This window comes from Mustela erminea, chromosome 9 (genome assembly GCF_009829155.1).
Source record: "Mustela erminea isolate mMusErm1 chromosome 9, mMusErm1.Pri, whole genome shotgun sequence".
NCBI lineage: Eukaryota > Metazoa > Chordata > Mammalia > Carnivora > Mustelidae > Mustela > Mustela erminea.
In genome coordinates, this window is record NC_045622.1 from 59,422,249 (window position 1) to 59,444,975 (window position 22,727).

At 35.0% G+C, this 22,727-nt stretch overlaps 3 protein-coding genes across 3 annotated transcripts; 2 read left to right on the forward strand and 1 right to left on the reverse strand.

The window, feature by feature from the left end:
- The first annotated feature begins 260 nt into the window (after window positions 1-260).
- On the forward strand, window positions 261-1,211 carry LOC116598073 (olfactory receptor 52A5-like). Its single transcript, XM_032356278.1, has one exon. It carries the CDS (start codon window positions 261-263, stop codon window positions 1,209-1,211), a length of 951 nt encoding a protein of 316 aa, XP_032212169.1.
- A 14,063-nt stretch (window positions 1,212-15,274) lies between these two features.
- On the forward strand, window positions 15,275-16,225 carry LOC116598074 (olfactory receptor 52A5-like). The gene has a single exon (XM_032356279.1). It carries the CDS (start codon window positions 15,275-15,277, stop codon window positions 16,223-16,225), a length of 951 nt encoding a protein of 316 aa, XP_032212170.1.
- A 3,417-nt stretch (window positions 16,226-19,642) lies between these two features.
- LOC116599788 (putative olfactory receptor 52P1) lies at window positions 19,643-20,596 on the reverse strand. Its single transcript, XM_032359763.1, has one exon. It carries the CDS (start codon window positions 20,594-20,596, stop codon window positions 19,643-19,645), a length of 954 nt encoding a protein of 317 aa, XP_032215654.1.
- Window positions 20,597-22,727: the final 2,131 nt, after the last annotated feature.

Here is a 22,727-nt window from a genome sequence, read left to right on the forward strand (position 1 = left end):
GACAGAGACAAAGAAACTGAGAGACAAAACAGAAGACAAAACCAATATCCAAGGTAAGTTATTGAGGGAGCCTATTTCTGCGTTCCTGGACCCATTTAAATACCTCAGCAAAAAATGAGTATGCCCGACAAAATGCCAGTGAAATCATAGTCAGCTTCTGCTTGTATGAATCTAGGTGAGAAGAGAAAACAGAAGACATACGCTAAACACATACTGCCACTTTGAACCAGAATCTCTGAACCAGGGTTCTCTAAGCCAGCATGATCAATCTCAATGGCACAGTCTTCATGCCCTCGGTGCTGACACTGATCGGGATCCCTGGATTGGAGTCTGTGCAGTTCTGGATTGGAATTCCTTTCTGTGCCATGTACATCACTGCTCTATTTGGAAATTCCCTGCTCCTGGTCATCATCAGATCTGAACGCAGCCTCCATGATCCCATGTATCTCTTCCTGGCAATGCTTGGAGCAACGGACATTGCTCTCAGTACCTGCATCCTACCCAAAATGCTAGGAATATTCTGGTTTCATCTGCCAAAAATATACTTTGATGCTTGTCTCTTTCAGATGTGGCTCATCCATACCTTCCAGTGCATCGAATCAGGAATTCTGCTGGCCATGGCCCTAGATCGCTATGTGGCCATCTGTGATCCCCTGAGACATGCAACCATCTTTACCCACCAACTTCTCACTCATATTGGGGTAGGAGTGATGCTCAGAGCAGCCCTCTTTGCAGCTCCGTGTCTCATCCTCATCAAATGTCGGCTGAAACACTACCGGACCACTGTGGTCTCCCATTCATACTGTGAGCACATGGCCATCGTGAAGTTGGCAGCAGAAGACATTCGAATCAACAAGATCTATGGTCTCTTTGTGGCTTTCATTATACTTGGATTAGACATAGTTTTTATCACACTCTCTTATATCCGAATATTTCTTACTGTCTTCAGTCTTCCTCAGAGGGAAGCTAGGCTCAAAGCCTTCAATACCTGCATTGCCCATATTTGTGTCTTCCTCGAGTTTTATCTCCTCGGTTTCTTCTCCTTCTTTACACACAGGTTTGGATTCCATATTCCACCCTACATTCATATTCTTCTGTCCAACCTTTATCTGCTTGTCCCTCCTTTGCTCAATCCTATTGTGTATGGGGTAAAGACCAAACAGATTCGAGATCGGATGTCCAAGATTTTCTACTCTAAGGATCCATCTTGAATTTTCACTATGTCATTTTATATCAAATAACAGCAACAACCATAAAATAGTGAAAAAAATGTTCTTGGTGGAAGTTTAGGCCTTCTCAAGTTCATTGTGTAAAAGAATATGTAGTTATAGTTTTGCATTCAAGACAGTAAAGCTCTGACTCTTATTTTTAAATTTTCACTTGTTTTGGAACAAAGTTAGCTGAAACAGGCAGAGCTCATCATATCTACTCCACACATGACATAGATGACAAAAATCATGAATAAATTTTTGAAGCTCAATCAGCTCTTTGTCACTAAGACAAATATTTCTTTTTTTTTTAATTAATTTTTTATTTTTTATAAACATATATTTTTATCCCCAGGGGTACAGGTCTGTGAATCACCAGGTTTACACACTTCACAGCACTCACCAAAGCACATACCCTCCCCAATGTTCATAATCCCACCCCCTTCTCCCAAACCCCCTCCCCCCAGCAACCCTCAGTTTGTTTTGTGAGATTAAGAGTCACTTATGGTTTCTTAAATCAAATTAAATGATAATATTTTGGCCTCTGTTTAAAAACATCAAGTGACATTTTTTTCTTACTATGCAAGAAATTCAATATAATTCTAGTGTATATGAAACTAATTCTGTCATTTATCTACTATCATTTATGATCACACTTCATCATCCCAAAATTCTTTACTAAGTGATCATGAATTAAGCATTAAGTGGAGATTGAGATTTTTAATTTGTGCATCAAAATGTAATCATAGTTTCTTCTTTCCCCACAAAATATTTCACACAGACTATTATAGGGGTATATATAATAGATTTCTTAACGTAAATTAAATTCTAATAGAGAAATTTGAATGGAGGATAAATGAAATAAATATGGAATAATTAGCAGTGAGCATACTCACTTATTTTGTTGTAAGACCGTACAAAGAAGTAAAATAATATTTTAAATAGCAAGTTTTATAACTTTATAGATACATCAAATAAAAAATTTAAATGTAAAAGTCAGGTTCAGGCTAATAACAACAACTATATAGGGAGATTCATGACTATGGCTTAATGATAAAACAATATGGAACATGGGTTTGGACCTTCTCTCTTTCTATCTACTACCTCCTGGTTAGTGTATTTTTGTATCGTGTTTTTTCATGTAAACCTGACATTCACATTTTGTGTGGTTGATGAAGTATAGTGTCAGATTCTATGAGGGCAAAAAGTAACATTTTCATTATATTTATGTGTTTGGACTTTGGAGTAAATTTTTCACATGGAGAACTAGTCATCTGCTGCACACCAAATTGTGTGGGATTTTTACCATCAACATTACACTTGTCTTTAATTGCCAGATGATCAGTAATCTGTATAGTGCCAAAGTCAGAATTTTTCCAATTGGACATTTATTTTCTTCCTTTTAAGACAATATTCTCTTCAAGAGATACATCCATTTCTGTTACTTTTACCCTTCACACTCATTGTGGTATATCCTCTCCCTGGAGCCTCTGTCTCTGATTCCTATATTAGCAGAATCTTCCCTCTGTAGGATTTAGTCCAAAATTTTTGATATCTTTCTCAGGATGACTTAATTGAGATTTCCTTTTGGGCTCAGTGTTATTCTTTGTAATCCATAGCAGTCTGTGCAGTTCAAACCATACTATATAAAAATGTATCTATCGTTTTGGGTATTACACTGGATGTCTAATAACAATATTTATCATGTAGCATCAATTAACCTTTTGTCATATATGTGACACTTAATTAATACTCAATGACTTGGACTGGCTTTCATTGATTTCATTGACTTAGTGTGGTATTCACTGCCATAAGGAATTTTAAAGGATTGTTTAGGAGAAACACAGTCATAAAATCTCCTTATGTTAATGTTTAATTTACAAAATGAATCTCCCTAGTTCAGATATCTACTTGGCAGCTATTAATACAATCTAGAAAAAACTGGTGTAATTTATCTTCATATCTCCAATGCCTACTATGGTGCTGACATGATACATACAAAATAAAATTTTACTTAATAAATGTAATAATAAAATTCCATTCAAAATCTAGTTGCATTCTTATATGAATCCCATAAACTGTTTAATCCATGTTAGAGATGATGGGCATGAAAGCTGAGATTCATAGGAGGCCCGTCCCTCACCTTGGGTGGAAATTACAATATCAAAAAAGAAAAAATTAAAGGGGCACTTGGGTGGCTCAGTCAGTTATGTGTCTCACTCGATCTCAGCTCAGGTCTTGACCTCAGGGTCATGAGTTCAAGCCTGCATGGGGTCCACACTGGACATGGAGCCTACTTAAAAGGAAAAAAAAAAAAAAAAACTATAAAAAATGGTAGAATTAAATCTATAGTTTGGAATTTCTATTGAAAACCTCAGTGAACCTCTGGGTGCCTGGGTGGCTCAGTTACTTAAGCATCTACCTTCTGCTCAGGTTATGATCTCAGGGTCTTGGGATCGAGCCCCACATTGTGCTCCTTGCTCAGTGGGGAGTCTGCTTCTCCCTCTCCCTCTGCCCTTCATCCCCAGCTCATGCTCTCTCTTGCTCTTTCTCAAATGGATAATAAAAATAAAAATTAAAGAAAACATGAGTGAATCTCAAGGGAGTCAGTATGGGTTGATATATATAGAAAAATAAATGTAGATACAATTTCTGTAATGTGGATGTGGCTGTTTATATGTGCATGAATGTTCTGGTGCATGTGGTTGTACTCTCTAGCACTTTGTCTTTTGAGATGGCCTTTGAGCAGTGATTCATCAAAATCCGTGAGCCTAAAGGATGCCTTCATCACAAGGCAGAACACTCAATCTGTTTGTCGAATTCCATTCTAGTGATCTTGAGTCCAGAATATGAACTAATTTTATTTTTTTTAGATTTAAAGCCTTAATGTAATAAACCTTCATTGTGTCTATTACATTTCTGCTCCAACTAAATGTAAATGCTTTAAAAGTAGGAAAATATTTGATTTGTCTATGGTTCATCAATGCTGTAGAACTTGACGTTTTAGGTTTCATACAAACACCCTACCTCTCTGATCATGAGTTCTGTTGATGTTGTACATCACTAGAGTTTGCTCCAAAATCTTAAATCTCATCTCCCAAACCTCACGGTGTATTCAAACAATATAACAAATCCTCTAGGACTATTCTTTTTATTCCTGACAACTGCACCCCATTCTTCAGCTAAATTTTATATCTTTCTCTGAGAACTTTAGGAAGACACCCACCTGCAAATTCTAGATTACATTTAGAATCTTTTTATTAATGCACTGTTATTTATGTCATTTAAATATATTTACAAAGTTTTTATTTTTTATATTTTTTAGTATTATGTTCAGTTAGCCAACATGCAGTACAGCATTAATTTTTGTTCAATAATTCATTAGTTGCATATAACACCCAGTAAGTATTCATCACAACACATGCCCTCTTTAATACCCATCACTCAGTTACTCCATCCCCCTAGCCCTCTCCCTTCTGTGATCCACAGTTTGTTTACAAGTCCTGAGTCTCTCATGGTTTGTCTCCATCTCTGATTTCTTCCCATCCAGATTTCCATCTCTTCCCCTATGGTCCTCCATGCTATTCCTTATGTTCTACATATGAATAAAACCATATGATAATTGTCTTTCTCTGTTAATTGTATTTCTCTCTTATTTCACTTAGCATAATCCCCTTCAATTCCATCCATGTCAAAGCAAATGATAGGTATTCATCCCTTCTGAAGGCTGAGTAATATCCCATTGCATATATGAACCACATATTCTTTATCCGTTCATCTGGTGAAGGACATCTCAGCTCCTTCCACGAAGTTTTCTTTTTATATTATTTTTCACTTACAGAAAATTATGTCTGAATGCAATGATTAACCAAACACATTGCCTAAACTTTTATTTTCTCAAATGTCTGGTGTTATACTCTGAGTAGGTTATTGATTATAGGTTCAATGGGTATTTACTAAGTAGTACATTGGTGGATTTACAATGATATTGATTACCTGCAGGATGCATAATTTTAATAGAGAAATTTAATAAACTGAAGTTTTCATATTTTACTAATTAATAGTTTAGTATGATGGCAAAGAAAAGAAATAAATATATTAAGGGGTATTCTGCTACAGTGTTAAGTCTAAGGTGAAGTATAGTTGTTATATAATATAGAAATGTCATTCTAGTTAAATAAACCATCCCAAATAAAAATATGGCAGCATTTAACAGCATATTTACCTTGGGGGGAAAGCTAGTACGAAGGATACCCTTTTAACCAACATACATTTAACAGATAAAGTAGATTCCTGGATGTCCATGTTATACTAATGACATATATCTTATAGTCTGTTTTTTACAATACCAAAACATTTTATTCTTTTCAGCTGAATTCTATGCTCATCAAGAGTTATAGAATACATACTTTTGGCAATTTATGAGTTAATTTTTGTTTTTGTAACATCATTTAGGCAAATAGAATGTAGAGTGTTGAAATAATGTAAAAATAAAAGGGGCTGCATTATAAGTATCGATTTTAGATCCATGAAAACATGATACTCAATATTTTAAAAGCCTTAAGTACAGCATAATGTTAGTTTTAATATTTTCAATTGAATTTACTTACAATATATTAATGTAAGTGATTAGGGAGAATTTAATACTCTCCAAAAGTATTCTCCTTAACTACATCTTTAATATCTTATTGCACCATAAGGAAGGTAAGACAAAGGTTTTTGGAAAGTGCTTTTCTTGGTATGGTTAATGAGAGAAAAACATACCTAGAAATATAAAAGAATTTTAGGAATAGGTTTTGACTGGTCTTATATTTAAAAATGGCAAATTATTATAATTTTGTCTGAAATTAAAATAAATTTTAAGAGTTCATATATGACTTTTTGATGATTCATGGATTTTATAAATCCAGAGATTTATAAAAGCTTATCATAATCTAGAAATTGCTGGAACCTTTGTAGAAATGTTAAATCAGAGTATTAAATACACATCCAAAGATGAGAAGTGTCCACTGATTAAAGATGTTGAGTTCCATACACATAAAAGCTATTATTTATTTAGTGCTTTATGTTCCACATATAATGCCATATGTCCTTTCATATACACTTGGCATCGTTTTAATAATTCCCAAAATTATCATTTCCATAAAGGAGAGAAATGTCACCAGAGATTTAAGTAATGTGTTAAATGTCATGCAAAATGAGGAAAGACTTAAACAAGTTTGACTGATTAAAAGTTTGTAATTTTTGTTTTATCAAATATTCTCTTTAATAAATAAAATGGGTATGGGGCGCCTGGGTGGCTCAGTGGATTAAGCCGCTGCCTTCGGCTCAGGTCATGATCTCAGTGTCCTGGGATCGAGCCCCGCATCGGGCTCTTTGCTCAGCGGGAGCCTGCTTCTCTCTCTCTCTCTGCCTGACTCTCCGCCTACTTGTGATTTCTCTCTCTGTCAAATAAATAAATAAAATCTTTAAAAAAAAAAAAATTCAATAAATAAATAAATAAATAAATAAATAAAATGGGTATGTTTATATCATTAAAGGAGCAATTCCAGTCTTAGACTATTCTTGTATTCATCCTCCAATCACCTCACTCCATTCAGATAATTAAACGTAAGTGTGTGGTCCACACATTTGGAGCACTGTCTTCAGTTTACATTAATAATTATAGACACTAGGAAAAAGTAAACTAAATGTAAATGTAAACTAAATGAAATATATAGATAGATAGACACACATACATACACCATATTTTGTATATATGTATACATGACGTAATTCATAAAGCATATACATATATGTCATACATATAAAATCTATTTAATCAAACTTATGCAGAAATGTTCCAGACCCTCTCATGAAGACTTCCACCACACTTCCTGAACCAAAGGTCTTCATTTGGTTCTGTGTATATGAAATTCTCTGGTGAGTACATATAGCTGTGGAAAGTTAAGGCAAGACAGACTAAGGGCTTCAAGATTATGGAGGCCTATGCTATCACTTTCTAAATATCAGAAGTAACACTCAAAGAAATCATAAAAAAAATGGTCACGAGTAATAGGAAGTATAGGTATCTTAAGTCGGTACTGGAAATGGCTGTGAAAATTTTCAATACCATGTCCTCTCTCACACTGGGAAGGCTGAAAGAGAATTGCAAGTTCATTATGTGTTCAGTAAGATTATTTCTAGTGAGAAAGAGTTATAACAGCAGAGTACCTAACTTTATGGCTTGGTTGATTTCATAACAACAACCATGACAACAATAATAATTATACATTTATGAAGAAACCTTCCTTCAGAAACCACAAAGTACTCTCTTTAAGTCAATAACTCTTTTCTTGTTTAAAACAGCAAATCTATATCAACCACATTTTAATACTGGAGGATATTCTAGGTAAAATAGTAAACACATGGGGTGTCTGGGTGGCTTAGTCACTTAAGTGGCCTAATCTAGATTTAGGTTCAGGTAATGATCTTAGTTGTGATTCGAGGCCCATGTTGCGCTCCACACTCAGTGCAGAGTCTCCTTGAAATTCTCTCTCTCTCTCTTTTCCTCTAACCCAGTACCCACTTGTGCATGGTCTCTCTCTCTCTCAAATATTAAATAAATAAATGGCTTTAAAACATAAAATAGTAAGTACATGTATTGGAGAGAGTGTAAGAATCAGGAACCAGTTTAATTCATTTTTTGTCTAAATAGTTTTCTGATAAAATAATACTAAGATTTTTGTTGTTATTGTTTTGTTTTGTTTTTGTTTTTTTTAACAGTAAGAAGCTTCTATAAGTCAACTCAAGTGAAAGTCTGAGTTGCTGATTCTAGATATTCAGAGTTGCCTACTGGTCACAACCACGGTGGTTTCTCAAATAAAAGGACAATTACATGTGAAAAAAAAAAATCAAAGTGTTCAAGTGGATAGTTCAACATGATCAGCTATTATTGGAAAAACTATTTCTACTTGTCTTTAGACAAGTATAATATTAATAAATAGAATATTAATAACTTCTTAAAAATTTATAAGGTATATCAAAATGCAAAAAGTACAACTTGGAGAGTACAACTTTATGAATGGATATGAATGAATGACTATACCAGAAATGTCCTGGAATTGTCTCTGACTTATTCCCATCATTGGTATATTCAATTTAAAGCCTTTATGTCATATGATGGATTTCTTGCCCTGTTTGTTATTAACCTCAAGGACTACCAAAGACTGAGATTTCTTCTGTAAAAATATGGTGGGATAAGAACAGAAATCACTAAGATTCATGGACTAGAGGCAAAGGAGTTTGGGATTTTTTTTCAAAGATTTTATTTTATTTATTTGACAGAGATCCCAAGCAGGCAGAGAGACAGGCAGAGGGGGGAAGCAGGCTCCCCGCTGAGTAGAGAGCCCAACGTGGGGCCCATGACCCAAGTCGGAGGCAGATGCCCCAACCCACTGAGCCACCCACACACGCCTGGGATATTTTTAAAATATCCCATCTTTATACTAATATGTGTGTGTGTGTGTGTGTGTGTGTGTGTGTGTGTGTGCGCGCGTGTGTGTGTGTGTGTGTGTATAAAATCTCCATAGTTGTGTGTGTGTATGTGTATAAAATCTCCATAGTTGACCACAGGGAATATAGCTAATCACTTCCTCACATTCCTCAGGAGAATTGCATCATAGTCTAATATTATATTTCACTGGATGTGATCTTTTAAATAACTGCTCTGTTTATAACTATGCCTTATAACTAGGTGAGTGCACATAAGAAGGCTGAAGAATTAAACTCGTGAGTAAATGTTCTCATAGGTGCCTCTGAGATCTAAATAGACAAATATTTAGAAAGGACCCAAAGGGAGCATGGGGGAATTACACCTTGTTATTGTGCATAAGAAGACACTCTGAATGGAAATTGCTGAAGGAAAATAAGTAATTCAGTTGTCAGATTTGACCCAAGATATAGAGTGTCAGAACATTTTTCACCTTTCTTTTCTTCACTTATCCAAAGTGAATATTTCTAGATCTTTCATTAAGGAGGTATGCATCCTGCCTCAGGTATTTAGGTAAAGATAATGCAGAAGTACAAAGAAAGCTTACATATCAAGAAACTAAAATTCCTAATATTTTCCCTAAACTGTTTCTTTGTGTTTTCTAATCTTTCTCCATGCAGATATACTCCTGGAAATAGAACACATAGATTTGCACCCACATTAAATGTGATGTGTTCTTTGATATTAAGTCGATCCAGGGAAAGTAAACTGCTAAATTAATTTATTCTTCCAAGGGTGCGCTCAGTAACTAGTAAGTAATTGTCTTGCATCCAGGATGTAAAGGAAGAATTTGGAATTCTGCTTAAAAATAGGAGATACACGGAGGACATTGGGAGAAGGAGAGGAGAAGGGAGTTGGGGAAATCAGAGGGCAAAATGAACCATGAGAGACTGTGGACTCTGAGAAACAAAGTGAGGGTTTGGAAGGGGAGGGGAGTGGGGGCATGGGTGAGCCTGGTGGTGGATATGAAGGGGGCATGTATTGCATGGAGCACTGGGTGTGGTGCATGAACAATGAATCTTGGAAGTCTGAAAAAATAAAATAAAGTTTTTTAAAAATTAAATAAATAAAAAATAAACAGGAGATGCAACTAGGGGAGCTGATTCTTGAGCTCAGACTTGAATAATAAACAATTATTTGCTAGGTAACAAACATATTGGGTACAGGAGAAAATCTAAGGGAAAATAGATTATAATGAAAGAAAAGTATAATAAAATTGTAGAACCTAAAGTGGTTTTTTTATAGATCTAATATACATTTTCTTATGACAAGAAATTTGCAGTTGGATTAAGTTAAAGGTAGCGAAAACACTTCAATAGTATGTACTAAAGTTCATCTCTTATATGTTAAGAATTTAGTCACAAAATGTATGACCGAGTTTGAAAGAATGGTAAGTTAGCTATTTTTTTGGCAGGGGGAGAAAATGAAATATTTTTATTGCATATACAATTACAGACAATAATATCTCCTTATAGGTTTCTTTTTCTTTTAAGATTTTATTTATTTATTTGAGAGAGAGAGAGACAGAGAGAGCACAAGCAGGGGGAGAGGCAAAGGGAGAGGGAGAAGCGGACTCCGCCTGAGCTGGGAACCCCATATAGGACTCGACCCCAGAACCCGGAGATCATGACCTGAGCCAAAGGCAGGCACTTAACTATCTGAGCCACCCAGATGCCCCTTTGAGATTTGTATAATAAAAATCTCTCGTGTCTTGCGCGAATGAGATATATGGTTTTCATGGTTGGTGAAGCTAGATTAAATCAGAGTACTAGAATATCAGGCAAAAAGTAAGTGTTTTTCTCCTTATTTATAAGTGAAGTAGAGGGACTTTCCCATCCAGCCACAGCCAGTCACCAACGAGGTTAACCACTATGTGGCGTTAGAAGTACGAAGAGTAATCTGCTGCTCTTGACTGTACTGGAGAGATCAAAATGAAAATGAGAGGAAGAGAGAGACAAAGTCAGACAGACAAAGTCTTAGAGAAAACAAGAGACTTAGAGAAAGATCACCAAAGGTAAAAGAAAGAAAGAAAGAGAGAGAGAGAGAGAGAGAGAGAGAAAGAAGGAAAGAAAGAAAGAAAGAAAAAGAAAGAAAGAAAGAAAGAAAGAAAGAAAGAAAGAAAGAAAATAAATGACACCTAACATGTTTTCTAATCTCAACAATTTTATGAGTCACTTTTCATCTTCACCTGTTGGCAAAGTGAGTGACAAATTGGAGTTAAAGGTAGGAATCACCTTTCCAAACATTTTAAGGTCAGTATTTCCTAGTTTATGGGTCAACAGGAATCAGGGGTATTGGGGGGAAGGTCCTGTCAACAACAATGAGAAAGGTGAATTTAATTCAAAGACGCTTTCAATTTGTTTTATTTATTTTCCACCATGGTTGAACTATTTAAAAGGCAGTTCGATATTTGCCTTCTGTGTTCAAAATTAGATTTATGGAAAAGCAATATGTAATTCTTCTATTTTCAGTGATCCATATAGCTGTGGGACTGGGTAATATTGCCAGGAGAGGACACGTAGTATAAGAAGGAGAACCATGAAGATGAACATAGTTGTCAGTGGAATTTCTGGTATCAAGAGTATAGTCAGACAAAGGAACATAGGAAGGGTATTTTTGAAATGGAAGAAAAGAATTTAAGATAAACAATATAGAAACAAAATATGTATTTTAAGGAGAAAATAATGTCAAGCACTGAACAGGTATCAATTCAGAGTCTTTACCAAGTTTATTGTGTTTGGTTAATAGAAGATCATTTTTATTTTTTTTTCCAGAAAAGTGAAGTTAGAGTTGTACATGTAAGCGTTATTACAGTGGTTTGAAATGCACTTTGATTGATTAGAAAACCAGAAGTCATAGGGACTAATGTGACGGTTAGGAATATAAACAAAATGAGAGAGGGTATATTAGCAGGAGGAGGTCCCCGCTTCTGGTATAACAAAATGTATTGAAACTTGAATAGTTTGTCAGTAGGCAAAGAACAAGAATATTGCAAATGCTTACAATACAAGATTTTAGGAGAAAGGTAATAAGCAACAACAAAAAATCAAAATGTATCTAGGGAAATTTGACCAGAAGAAAAGAGAAGTTCTCTTCCTGCTGGGATAAGAAATGGGAGAAAAAAGAAGGTGAGAATTGTATATGTATATTTTAAATACATTTAATGGCAGAGAGAAAAAGAGAGAGAGGTGGAAATTGAAGAGAAAGGTGGAATTTAGACGTAGAAGGATATAGAAATCAGTCAGGGAATTCAGAGCTGCATAAATGTTGTGACAACTCTTTTTAAGATTTTCTCTAGTATTATTGAGTTTCTCTGTTAAAATAACAGAAGAGACTGATCAAAATTTGAGATTTTCAGACATAGACTGATGGGTAATTAAAGGAGCAAAGATATTTCATTACATGACCAAGGTGTAGCTAATATGTCATACGATAAATATAAAGCAAGAGAAGAATTTGAGTTAGGAAGAGGGGATAGTGGCCCTGAATTAGAGAGAAAAATAAACAACATGGATCACAATATACTGAAAATAAAAAAAAGAGGTATTTATTAGAATACAAAGTTTTGATGAGTAACTTGTACATGAATAGTGTCTGTTGTACACATTTTCAGGGTGATTCCAAGTTTATGTTATGGTTCTGTGAAGTTCTATGAATATGAAACATGACTAAAAGCTTTTACTAATGGAGATTTAAAAATAAAAGAGCAAAACAAAATAAAACACCTTATTTTCTTCATTCACAATTATTAAAACATAATAAGTATTTAGTATTTCTGCCAGGACAGAAAAATAAAATCCAGGTACAGGAACACTTGTCTCCTTTAACCTGTTATTTCTGTACTCTAAATATAAGAATTCTGTGCCTTTTAGTGATTTACTTTTTTAAAATTTGGAACATTTAGATGAATGTTATTTTGAAGCCAATAATTTTATGCAACAAGTTGCATTCAATACATTGCCAAGAGAAAAGAATTCGGAAAGAATTTGTTGGCTGATACATCAACGCAGATATGAAGGAAAGAAAATGTGTAAAGAATGAGGTGGATAGAGAGAAAACAAATTTGTATTGATCAACAAATTTTTCTGGGGGAATACAGAATGGATTGATGCATTGAAGGGTGGAAGACTTACAAGGATTTTTTTTTAATTTTATTTGTTTATTTGACAGAGATCACAAGCAGGCAAAGAAGCAGGCAGAGAGAGAAAGGGAGGGAAGCAGGCTCCCCACTGAGCAGAGAGCCCGATGTGGGGCTCAATCCCCGGACTCTGGGATCATGACCTGAGCCGAAGGCAGAGGCTTTAGTCCACTGAGCCACCCAGGTGCCCCACATGGATAGTATTATATAAAGCAGGCTTTGCATGATTGAAGATATAATAATAGTAAACTAAGAATACTGGCTTCACACTAAGGACTTTCATGAGGGTATGGGGAATTAATGGGAATTAAGGATAGGGAGATACTTATGGAGGTTGGCATGTTCCTTAGTCAGCCACAATGAGTGGTGAATTAAGCAACAAATCAAACAAACAAACAAAAAAATCCAACAAGAAGTCCAACAAACAAAATCTTTGGATTTATAGCTCTTAAAATCCCTTCAAGAACTAGGGGAATTAGACTGCACTTTTTTTTTTTTTAATCTTATCTATAGTCAGAACTTCATGATGTCTCTGAAATGAAACTTATGCAACATACTTATAAAACCTACCAAAGAATCATTATCCAACACAAGTGAGAAGAACATTGTCATCCAACACAAGTGAGAAGTAGAAGTCCACATTGGGTGGAATTAGCATTCTAATGTCTGTTTCTAAAGCATTCATTTTATAGATCTAAGTCTTTAAATTATTTTGTAAAAATTTAAACTGACTTCATAGATGTTTTCCTGCTGATGAATTAATAGCACAAAAGGTAGCAGAGAGGCAAAAACCAAAGGTTCTAATAATGAATCATATAAGAAATGCTAGGTTGTTTGAGTCCTTTTTGGGGGGGGGTGTATAATTAAAAAAAAAATTTTTTTTGTATTAACATATACTGTATAATTTGTTTCAGGGGTTCAGGTCTGTGATTCATCAGTTTTACACAATTCACAGAGTTCACCATAGCACACACCCTCTCCATCCTCCACCACCCAACCACTCCATCTCTCCCACCCCACTCCACTCCAGCAACCCTGAGTTTGTTTTTTAATTTGGTAATTTTTTTATTGTTGGGTTTTAAAAGTCCTTTGTATATTTTGAAGTAAAAAGTAATTTTATCAAATATATGCTTTGCAAATATTTTCTACCTGTCTGTGCTTTGTCTTTTCATTCTTTTAACAATGTCTTTCACAGAACTGATGCTTTCCAATTTTAATTAGGTCAACTTACCAGTTTCTTTTTTCATGGCTCAAACTTTTAATGTTAATAAAAAGATTACTGTCAGAGACAAGGTCTCCCAGATTTTATTCCATTCTCCCTTTTAGAATTTGTAGAGTTTCAAAATTTCAATTTAGAAATACTGTGATCCATTCTGAGTTAATTTCTGTGAAAGGTGTAAGGTCTGTTTTCTATTTCCATTTATATTTGCATGTGGATGTGCAGTTGTTCTGGCACCATTAGTTGAAAAGACCCTTCTTTCTCCATTAAATTGCCTTTGTTCCTGTGTTAACTACTTACATATGTGTATCTAGTTGTGGGCTCTCAGTTCTGTTCCACTGAAAGATTTGTTTATTCTGCATTACAACACTGTCTTGATCACTGCCGTGCTAAATTCTAGAGTAAATAGTGTCATTGTTCCAACTTTGTTCATCTTCAGTGTGTGTTGCTATTCTGGGTATTTTGCCTTTCCATATTAACTGAAGAACAGTTTGTACATATATACAAGTTTTGTATGGAATGTTGATTGGGATTACATTGTATATATGCATCAAGTCGACAATAAATTACATTTTAATAATACTAAGTTTTCCTTTTAAGCACAGAGTCATTTAACTTTTTATTATAGCAATGCATCTTCACAAACAGATTATTGTCTTTAAAGTCAAGATCACAACTTTGTAACTTCCTATCTTCCATTAGTATAGAATATTGCTTGGAATGGAGAATGTTCCTTTTCTTTTCCTTTTTGTATTGACAGCAGACTAAATGCCTATGAATTCCTCTTGGGTAAAAACAGAATTGATATATATAATATCTTAAATTTCTGAACATATTATTAATCCAAACTAATATTTTGTAACTGATAAATGTGCACAAATGCACATACAATATCAGGTGTGACTGGGTCTGCTTTTCATACTGAATTGTCCTGTGTATTTGTCTGCCTTCACAGAAAGAGAGAGCCAGAGACAGAGACAGAGACAAAGAATTTTGGGAGCCTGTATATGTATTTCTAGACTTACATCATCAATGAATACATATGATTGACAAAATGCCTTTTAAAAACACATTCAATTTCTGTTTCTAGAAATTTCAATAACTCTAGATGAGAACAAATAAAGAAGAGAGAAACCAATATAAAACTTGAAGCACTAATCAGGCAGCTCTAAGCCAAAATGTTCAATCTCAATGGCACAGTCTTCATGCCCTCGGTGCTGACACTGATCGGGATCCCTGGATTGGAGTCTGTGCAGTTCTGGATTGGAATTCCTTTCTGTGCCATGTACATCACTGCTCTATTTGGAAATTCCCTGCTCCTGGTCATCATCAGATCTGAACGCAGCCTCCATGATCCCATGTATCTCTTCCTGGCAATGCTTGGAGCAACGGACATTGCTCTCAGTACCTGCATCCTACCCAAAATGCTAGGAATATTCTGGTTTCATCTGCCAAAAATATACTTTGATGCTTGTCTCTTTCAGATGTGGCTCATCCATACCTTCCAGTGCATCGAATCAGGAATTCTGCTGGCCATGGCCCTAGATCGCTATGTGGCCATCTGTGATCCCCTGAGACATGCAACCATCTTTACCCACCAACTTCTCACTCAGATTGGGGTTGGAGTGACGCTCAGAGCAGCCCTCTTTGCAGCTCCGTGTCTCATCCTCATCAAATGTCGGCTGAAACACTACCGGACCACTGTGGTCTCCCATTCATACTGTGAGCACATGGCCATCGTGAAGTTGGCAGCAGAAGACATTCGAATCAACAAGATCTATGGTCTCTTTGTGGCTTTCACTATACTTGGATTTGACATAGTCTTCATCACACTCTCTTACATCCAAATATTTCTAACTGTCTTCAGTCTTCCTCAGAGGGAAGCTAGGCTCAAAGCCTTCAATACCTGCATTGCCCATATTTGTGTCTTCCTCGAGTTTTATCTACTGGCTTTCTTCTCCTTCTTTACACACAGGTTTGGATTCCATATTCCACCCTACATTCATATTCTTCTGTCCAACCTTTATCTGCTTGTCCCTCCTTTGCTCAATCCTATTGTGTATGGGGTGAAGACCAAACAGATTCGAGATCGAGTGTCCAAGGTTTTCTACTCTAAAGATCCATCTTGATTTCTCATTTAACTCCTTTTAAATTATAAAATTTCACTTTGAAAAATACTAGTTTGGGGTCAGATTTTGTGCTTTCTCAAGTTCATTTGTGCTGCTGAAATATACAGTTCTAGATTTTACTTTGGAGACAAAATCTGTCTCCTATGTAAACAATTTTAACTTTTATGAATATATTATCAACTCATCAGTAGATTGTATAAAAGTCAGAAAACATGAAGACTTGTTTCTGACTTAGTCAATGAAAATTTTTAATTTTTCAGTGAGGACGTTTCTTAAAGACACAAATAAATTTAAGTGGTTAATCTCGATTAAAAATATTAAGTTCATGGGGTTCTTCAAAAACAATAAATTCATTCTAAAGTTGATAATTCTGATGACCATGTACTAATTTGTCTTCTAATTTTGATTTCAGTAGTCTTTCTCCTCAACTTTATCATCTTCATCATTTTAATTATCATCACCATTCAAGTCTTAATTATTTTCTGACTTACATTCATCTGAGCATTAAGAAGTTTTAGATGTTTAATTTTTATTGAAATGAAAATTAATACATTTTTAAAATCTAAAAGATCTGGATTTGTAGAAACTTGAATATGTAGTTTCTAAGAGTTCCCATAGACCCCCTACCTAGTATTCCTTATTGTCATCTTTCATTAATATATGTTACAGTTAGTGTATCGATATTGATAAACTGATTTACTAAATTCCATATTTTATTCATATTTCTTAATTTTTACCTAACTTCCTTTTTTTCCTTCCAAGATCCCATCCTGGATGCCACATTGCATTTAATTGTCAGGTCTCTATACGATGCCCTTGGCTATACCTTTCTGAGACTTTACTTGTTTCTAATGACTTTCAAAACGTTGAAGAGTACTGTTCAGGTATTTCATAGGAATCTTTTCCATTGGAATTTATCTGATGTCATTGTATTGATTAGATTGGAATTATGTGCTTTGGGGAGGAAAATCATAGCTGTTAAAGTCCCATGTTGATGACATACAAATTATCAACATAATTATCAACATATTATCAAGGTACAAATTATCAACATAATTTATCCATTGTGTATATTGACCTTAATTGTCAGATTTCTCCATTTTAATTCCGTTTTCCATTCCATTTAATTTCATTTTCATGCTGAACTTTTGGAACTTTTGTACTTTTTGCTTAACCAATGGAGCCATCCAGCTCCCCATCATCTACACATTATTAACTATATTATACTTAATTTTTTTGTTTATATTATCTGGGGTGGCTGGTGGATTTTATTTTCTGTTTCTTAATTAATTTTTTATCATTTAATTTCTCATGTATCTTTGGCCTATATTTGACACTTAAACACTTGCTGACATTAACTGTTCTGTGTCACTTGACATGTTTTTCACTGAGATAAGAAATTTTTTTACAAAAAAAATAATTTTTTTAAAGATAGTTTGTGTGAGGTAATAAGTGCAAAATGCCCACTTTGGGGTATGTTGAATTAAATAAGTAGGACCTTCTAGGAGATATACCCATTTGGGAACTCTATTTAAACATTTGAAAAGATACCTTTATTAGTTGATCTTAATATTTTCAATGGCTATCATGGCAGTGAGCATTGGTGCGTATGGAAGATCGTGTTGAATATTGTGATAATTATGTTTCATCCATTGTTTCATTGAATTCTGACTTTAACACTATAAAGTATAAAAATTATTTCCTGTGTTTCCCAATGATGAAGTTAAGATTTATAATGTTAAAAATGACACTCATCCAGCTATTAGTGATGGGTGAGAAGCAGTATTTAAATGACCTTTCCCCCAAAAACCCAGTCTAAAATATCTGATCAACCCACTCAATATAGACTCATTGAAGAAATGGAAGAACTATATGATAATTATAAGGAAACATGATTATTTTCAACATAAAACAAAGATGTTGATAAGATACATGCACAGTCATTAACAAATAAGAATGTGGCTGTAGATGAATCACCTAAAAATGTAAAGTTTTTGAGGAATTAATTTGAGAGCATAGAATGTTCATGTAAATACCAGTCCTGATCAAAAACTAACAGTTTCCAATTCAATGAACCTTTCATTCCATGGTGATGTAAAGTAAAACAATATTTTGGAAGGCAGCTATGCTCACCACTATACCACCAACGCTAGTAAAACAATATTTTGAACAGAGCATTTTACAGATAGGCCCGATGTAATTTCTTCTGTGTTCCCTGCATAATAAAATTAACATTAGATAAAGAAGTGAATCATTTTCAACTTTAGCACTAAATGAATGTGACCGAAACAAACTGATATTCACTAAAGCAAAAGAAGGAAGGAAGGAAGGAAGGAAGGAAGGAAAAAGAGGGGGGAATAGCATGTGGATAAAGTAGTATTTTCAGAGATTTTCTTAGCATTTTACTTAAGTCTGGAAAGCATAGTTATAATGTTACCACGCTATACTGATTGGACATTTCTCTGGTAAAATAGAAGCAATTCTTGCTTGGGGTCTTGTCAAAATATTATAGTAGATTTATCATTTATAAGGAGTTTTAAGGAAACTGAAAAAATCTACCACAATATCTAAAAGAAAGGAAGATGTGGGGGATAAATAAAAAAGTATTTAGAGGACTAAGCTCCCATAATCATAAAGCAAGTAATTGTAAGCACATTGGTGGATAATATTGCACTATAAGGAGCATATCTTTTGAAAGCCATAGTCCCTGGGTTCAATTCTGCATTGCTTTGTGCTAGGCGCGTTACCTTTATGCCATTTACTTAACCTTTCTGTGCCTCAGTTTCCTACTTGGTACAGTGAGAAAAATAATACCATCTATATCACAGTATAGTTTTGTGATAATTATAAGGAAACACGATTTTGTGGACGAAAGGAGTAAATATATATAAAGAGATTAGTAAACAGCCAAGCCCACAGTGATCATTATTTGAGTGTTAAGCAATTATTATAACTATTACAATAAGAAAAATGAAACTTGAAAATAATGACTTTTACTCAGGAATTTTTAATCAGTGTAGGTAGCAATTGAATTGGGAAAAAATCATGTTTGTAAATTACATTGTCCAATGTACTGAGAATTTTAAAATTATTACAATAATTATCTTAGTTATTTCACATTTGTGAATATTATAAAATATTATCCACAAATATAGAATACAAAGTAATGTCAATAATAAATAAATAACAATTATTGCAAATATTTATTGAAAGCTTCCCATGAAGCTTATTTCTAAGAGAAAGAAAAAGAAATATTAAAAGATGAAAATAGAGAGAAAAATGTACAACATCACATATCCCTGCTGAGAGGTATAAATGAATTGAGAAATATCATGTTGAGACAAAGCTGCAACTATTGTAAATGTACCGTAATTGTATTAAACAGATTCTGCCAATATGGGTTTTTATTTACATATTTTAGTTTTCAGAAATCTTCTTGTTTGGAAAGAAGAGACTAACCACTCGGTCACGAATCTGCTTGGTCTTGACACCATACACCAGAGGATTGACTGTGGGAGGCACCAAAAGATACAAACTTGCAAAAATTATATGAATGCTTGGAGGTACCTTCTTGCCAATGCGGTGAGTTAGGAAACTAAACAGCGCAGGTGTGTAGGACACAAGTATAGTGCAGACATGTGCAGCACAGGTGCCCAGTGCCTTCGAGCGGGCGTTCTGGGAAGACAGCCGGAAGACTGCCTGGAGGATTTTGATATAGGATGTGGCTATGAGCCCTAGGTCCAACACCATCACTGAAAGGGCCACAGAGATTCCATATGCTCTGTTAATGAGGGTGTTGGCACTGGCCAACTTCACCACAGCCATGTGCTCACAGTAGGCATGGTTGATGACATATTTAGTGTAATATGGTAACCTTTTAATAAGAAGAGGGCAGGGCAAAACCATAAAGGCAGCTCGGGTCATACCAGCAAGACCCATTTTAATGACCATTGGTGGTGTCAGGATGGTTGTATAACGCAGTGGGATACAAATAGCTACATAGCGGTCAATCGCCATGGCAACCAAGAGGGCTGACTCCATTATGCAGAATGTGTGGATAAAATACATTTGTGCTAGGCAGATACTAAAATCAAACCTGTGAGCATCCAACCAGAAGATACCAAGCATCTTGGGGGTTGTGGAAGAGGCAAGAGCCATGTCATTCACTGCCAGCATGCAAAGGAAGAAATACATAGGCTGGTGGAGGCTTGGTTCTAGTTTGATGGTGATGATGATTACGCTGTTCCCCAGCAGGGCCAGGGCAAACAGGAGGAAGACAGGGATGCCAATCCAGCGATGAAAAGCTTGCAAACCAGGAATACCAACCAGGAAAAAAGATGAGATGTAGTGATGTGTAGCATTGTCTGCCATGTTAAAACTGGAAAGTTTGCAAACTTGGATATAAAGTAACCAGGCTAATCCCCTCTGGGCAGAAAACAGGATGGCAGAGTAATACTGCTAGCACCTGAAAGGTTAAAGCTTGAAATCATCAGTAAACCACTTCATTCTGAATCTCAAATCTTCATCTGCAAATGAGAAAATTGTGTTCATATTTCAGAAAATTTTTCCTTAATTTTGGAATTTTATTTAATTCTACTCTATTTTTTAATTTCCTACTAGAGGATCAGTTAGTAATAAAATGACCTCATGGTTTGTCAAAGTCAGTGTTGGATTCTGTGATACAAACATTAAAAAAAAAAAAGTCAAGTCTTGTCAAGGACGTTGAGTTCAAGTATAGATACACATGAATAAACACACATACACACAATAATTAACAAATATTTCAAAGTGCAATCATTATTTTAATAATACAGTTATTCATAAAGAACATAACTAATCAGGAATTCAGAATAAGATCTTATCCCAATAGGGAAAAACAAGGCTTATAAAAATTAAATACAATAAGTGCCTTATCATCAAAGACAAATTTATTCCTATTTTAGAAGAATTGCTCGAGATGATCTGAAAGTGGAAGAAAGAACAGACGATCTGAAGGTGGACAGCATAGCATAATCATATAAACAGGGAAAAGGAGGAAAATTTTAATTTCTTTATGCTTGTAAATGATTTAAAGTTGCTACAAATAAGTATATTAGTGGTTAATAAGCTCAGTCTATTTTCTGCAAAGCCATCACTCTCCGCTATAAACTCAGCCCTACCCCTGGCTTGCATCCAGACCTGCCTAATGACAGTGAAGAGAAAATCAGGTAGAATTCAGCCTGACTCAGCTGCAAAAATATTTTTGTATGACTCTTGTTCTGACCATATCCTTTAGTTTTGATAACTCATCTCGGTTTTTCTTCCTACCATCCAGTTTCTACCTAATATTTTAATTCTGGAACATGCACTCTATTCTTCTTAATCTGCTTCTTAAATTTATCTCAATTTCTGTTCACTAACCACTGATGTGAGAGCTCATGATCTAATGAGAAATATTCTGAATGGCAAAGCTTCCTTTTATGGAGGTCTAAATACTACTTGTGTAGGGAAAAAAACTATTAAGCATACTACACTGGGACTATATGAATATCTGAGGTATTTTGTAAGGAATTGAAAAATGTCAACTGAGTTGTAAAATGTTTCAGAAAAAAGCCAGAGCTTGGGGCGCCTGGGTGGCTCAGTGGGTTAAAGCCTCTGCCTTTGGCTCAGGTCATGGTCCCAGGGTTCTGGGATCGAGCCCCGCATCGGGCTCTCTGCTCAGCAGGGTGCCTGCTTCCCCTGCTCTCTCTGCCTGCCTCTCTGCCTCCTTGTGATCTCTGTCTGTCGAATAAATAAAATCTTTAAAAAAAAAAAAAAGCCAGAGCTTAAACCTAGAGTTGTAGAAATTACTAGATATGGATGAAGCCTGTAAGTCCAGGCAGAGAACTTCAGACAAAATATACAGGATATAAAAAATTCAAAGTAAGAAAGTCTTTTAAGTGTGTATTAAACTTTTGCTCTTGGAGATCCTCACATAATTGTTTTCCACTTGGAAACTTGTTCTGCCAAGTTTCATTCTTGTATCTTCTTCTGAGAGTCCCAAACATGCAAGAGACTAGTTTGCCTAGAAATATAGGCATATACATTTTAACTAGGAAACATTACTTATGACTGCAAACAAGAGTAATTACTTTTGGTAATGCTCTTGGTATATGCAAATACTTTAAAATCATCTTTTAGTTTTCAGTAAATTAATTCATAAAATAACAACATATTTAATCTATACCAAGAGAAAATAAGAGCAGTGACTTCCCATTAAACAAAAGTTTTCTGTGAGACCCCTAGAGTAGGGCACATAAGAAATTACAGAGGATGCCCCCCACATGGCAGTCTGCCTGTTGCCATTTCCACTTCTACCTAGAAGGTCTTCTCTGTCTTCTCTCAGGCTTAGTTTGAAAGAGATATTGAAAAAATCCATTTGTTTCCATCAGACTATTCTTTATATTATGTTCAGCAGACAGTCTGGGAGGACATTCAGAGTATCTATTAGCACAACCGTCCCTGGTGTTTCTGAGTCATGTTA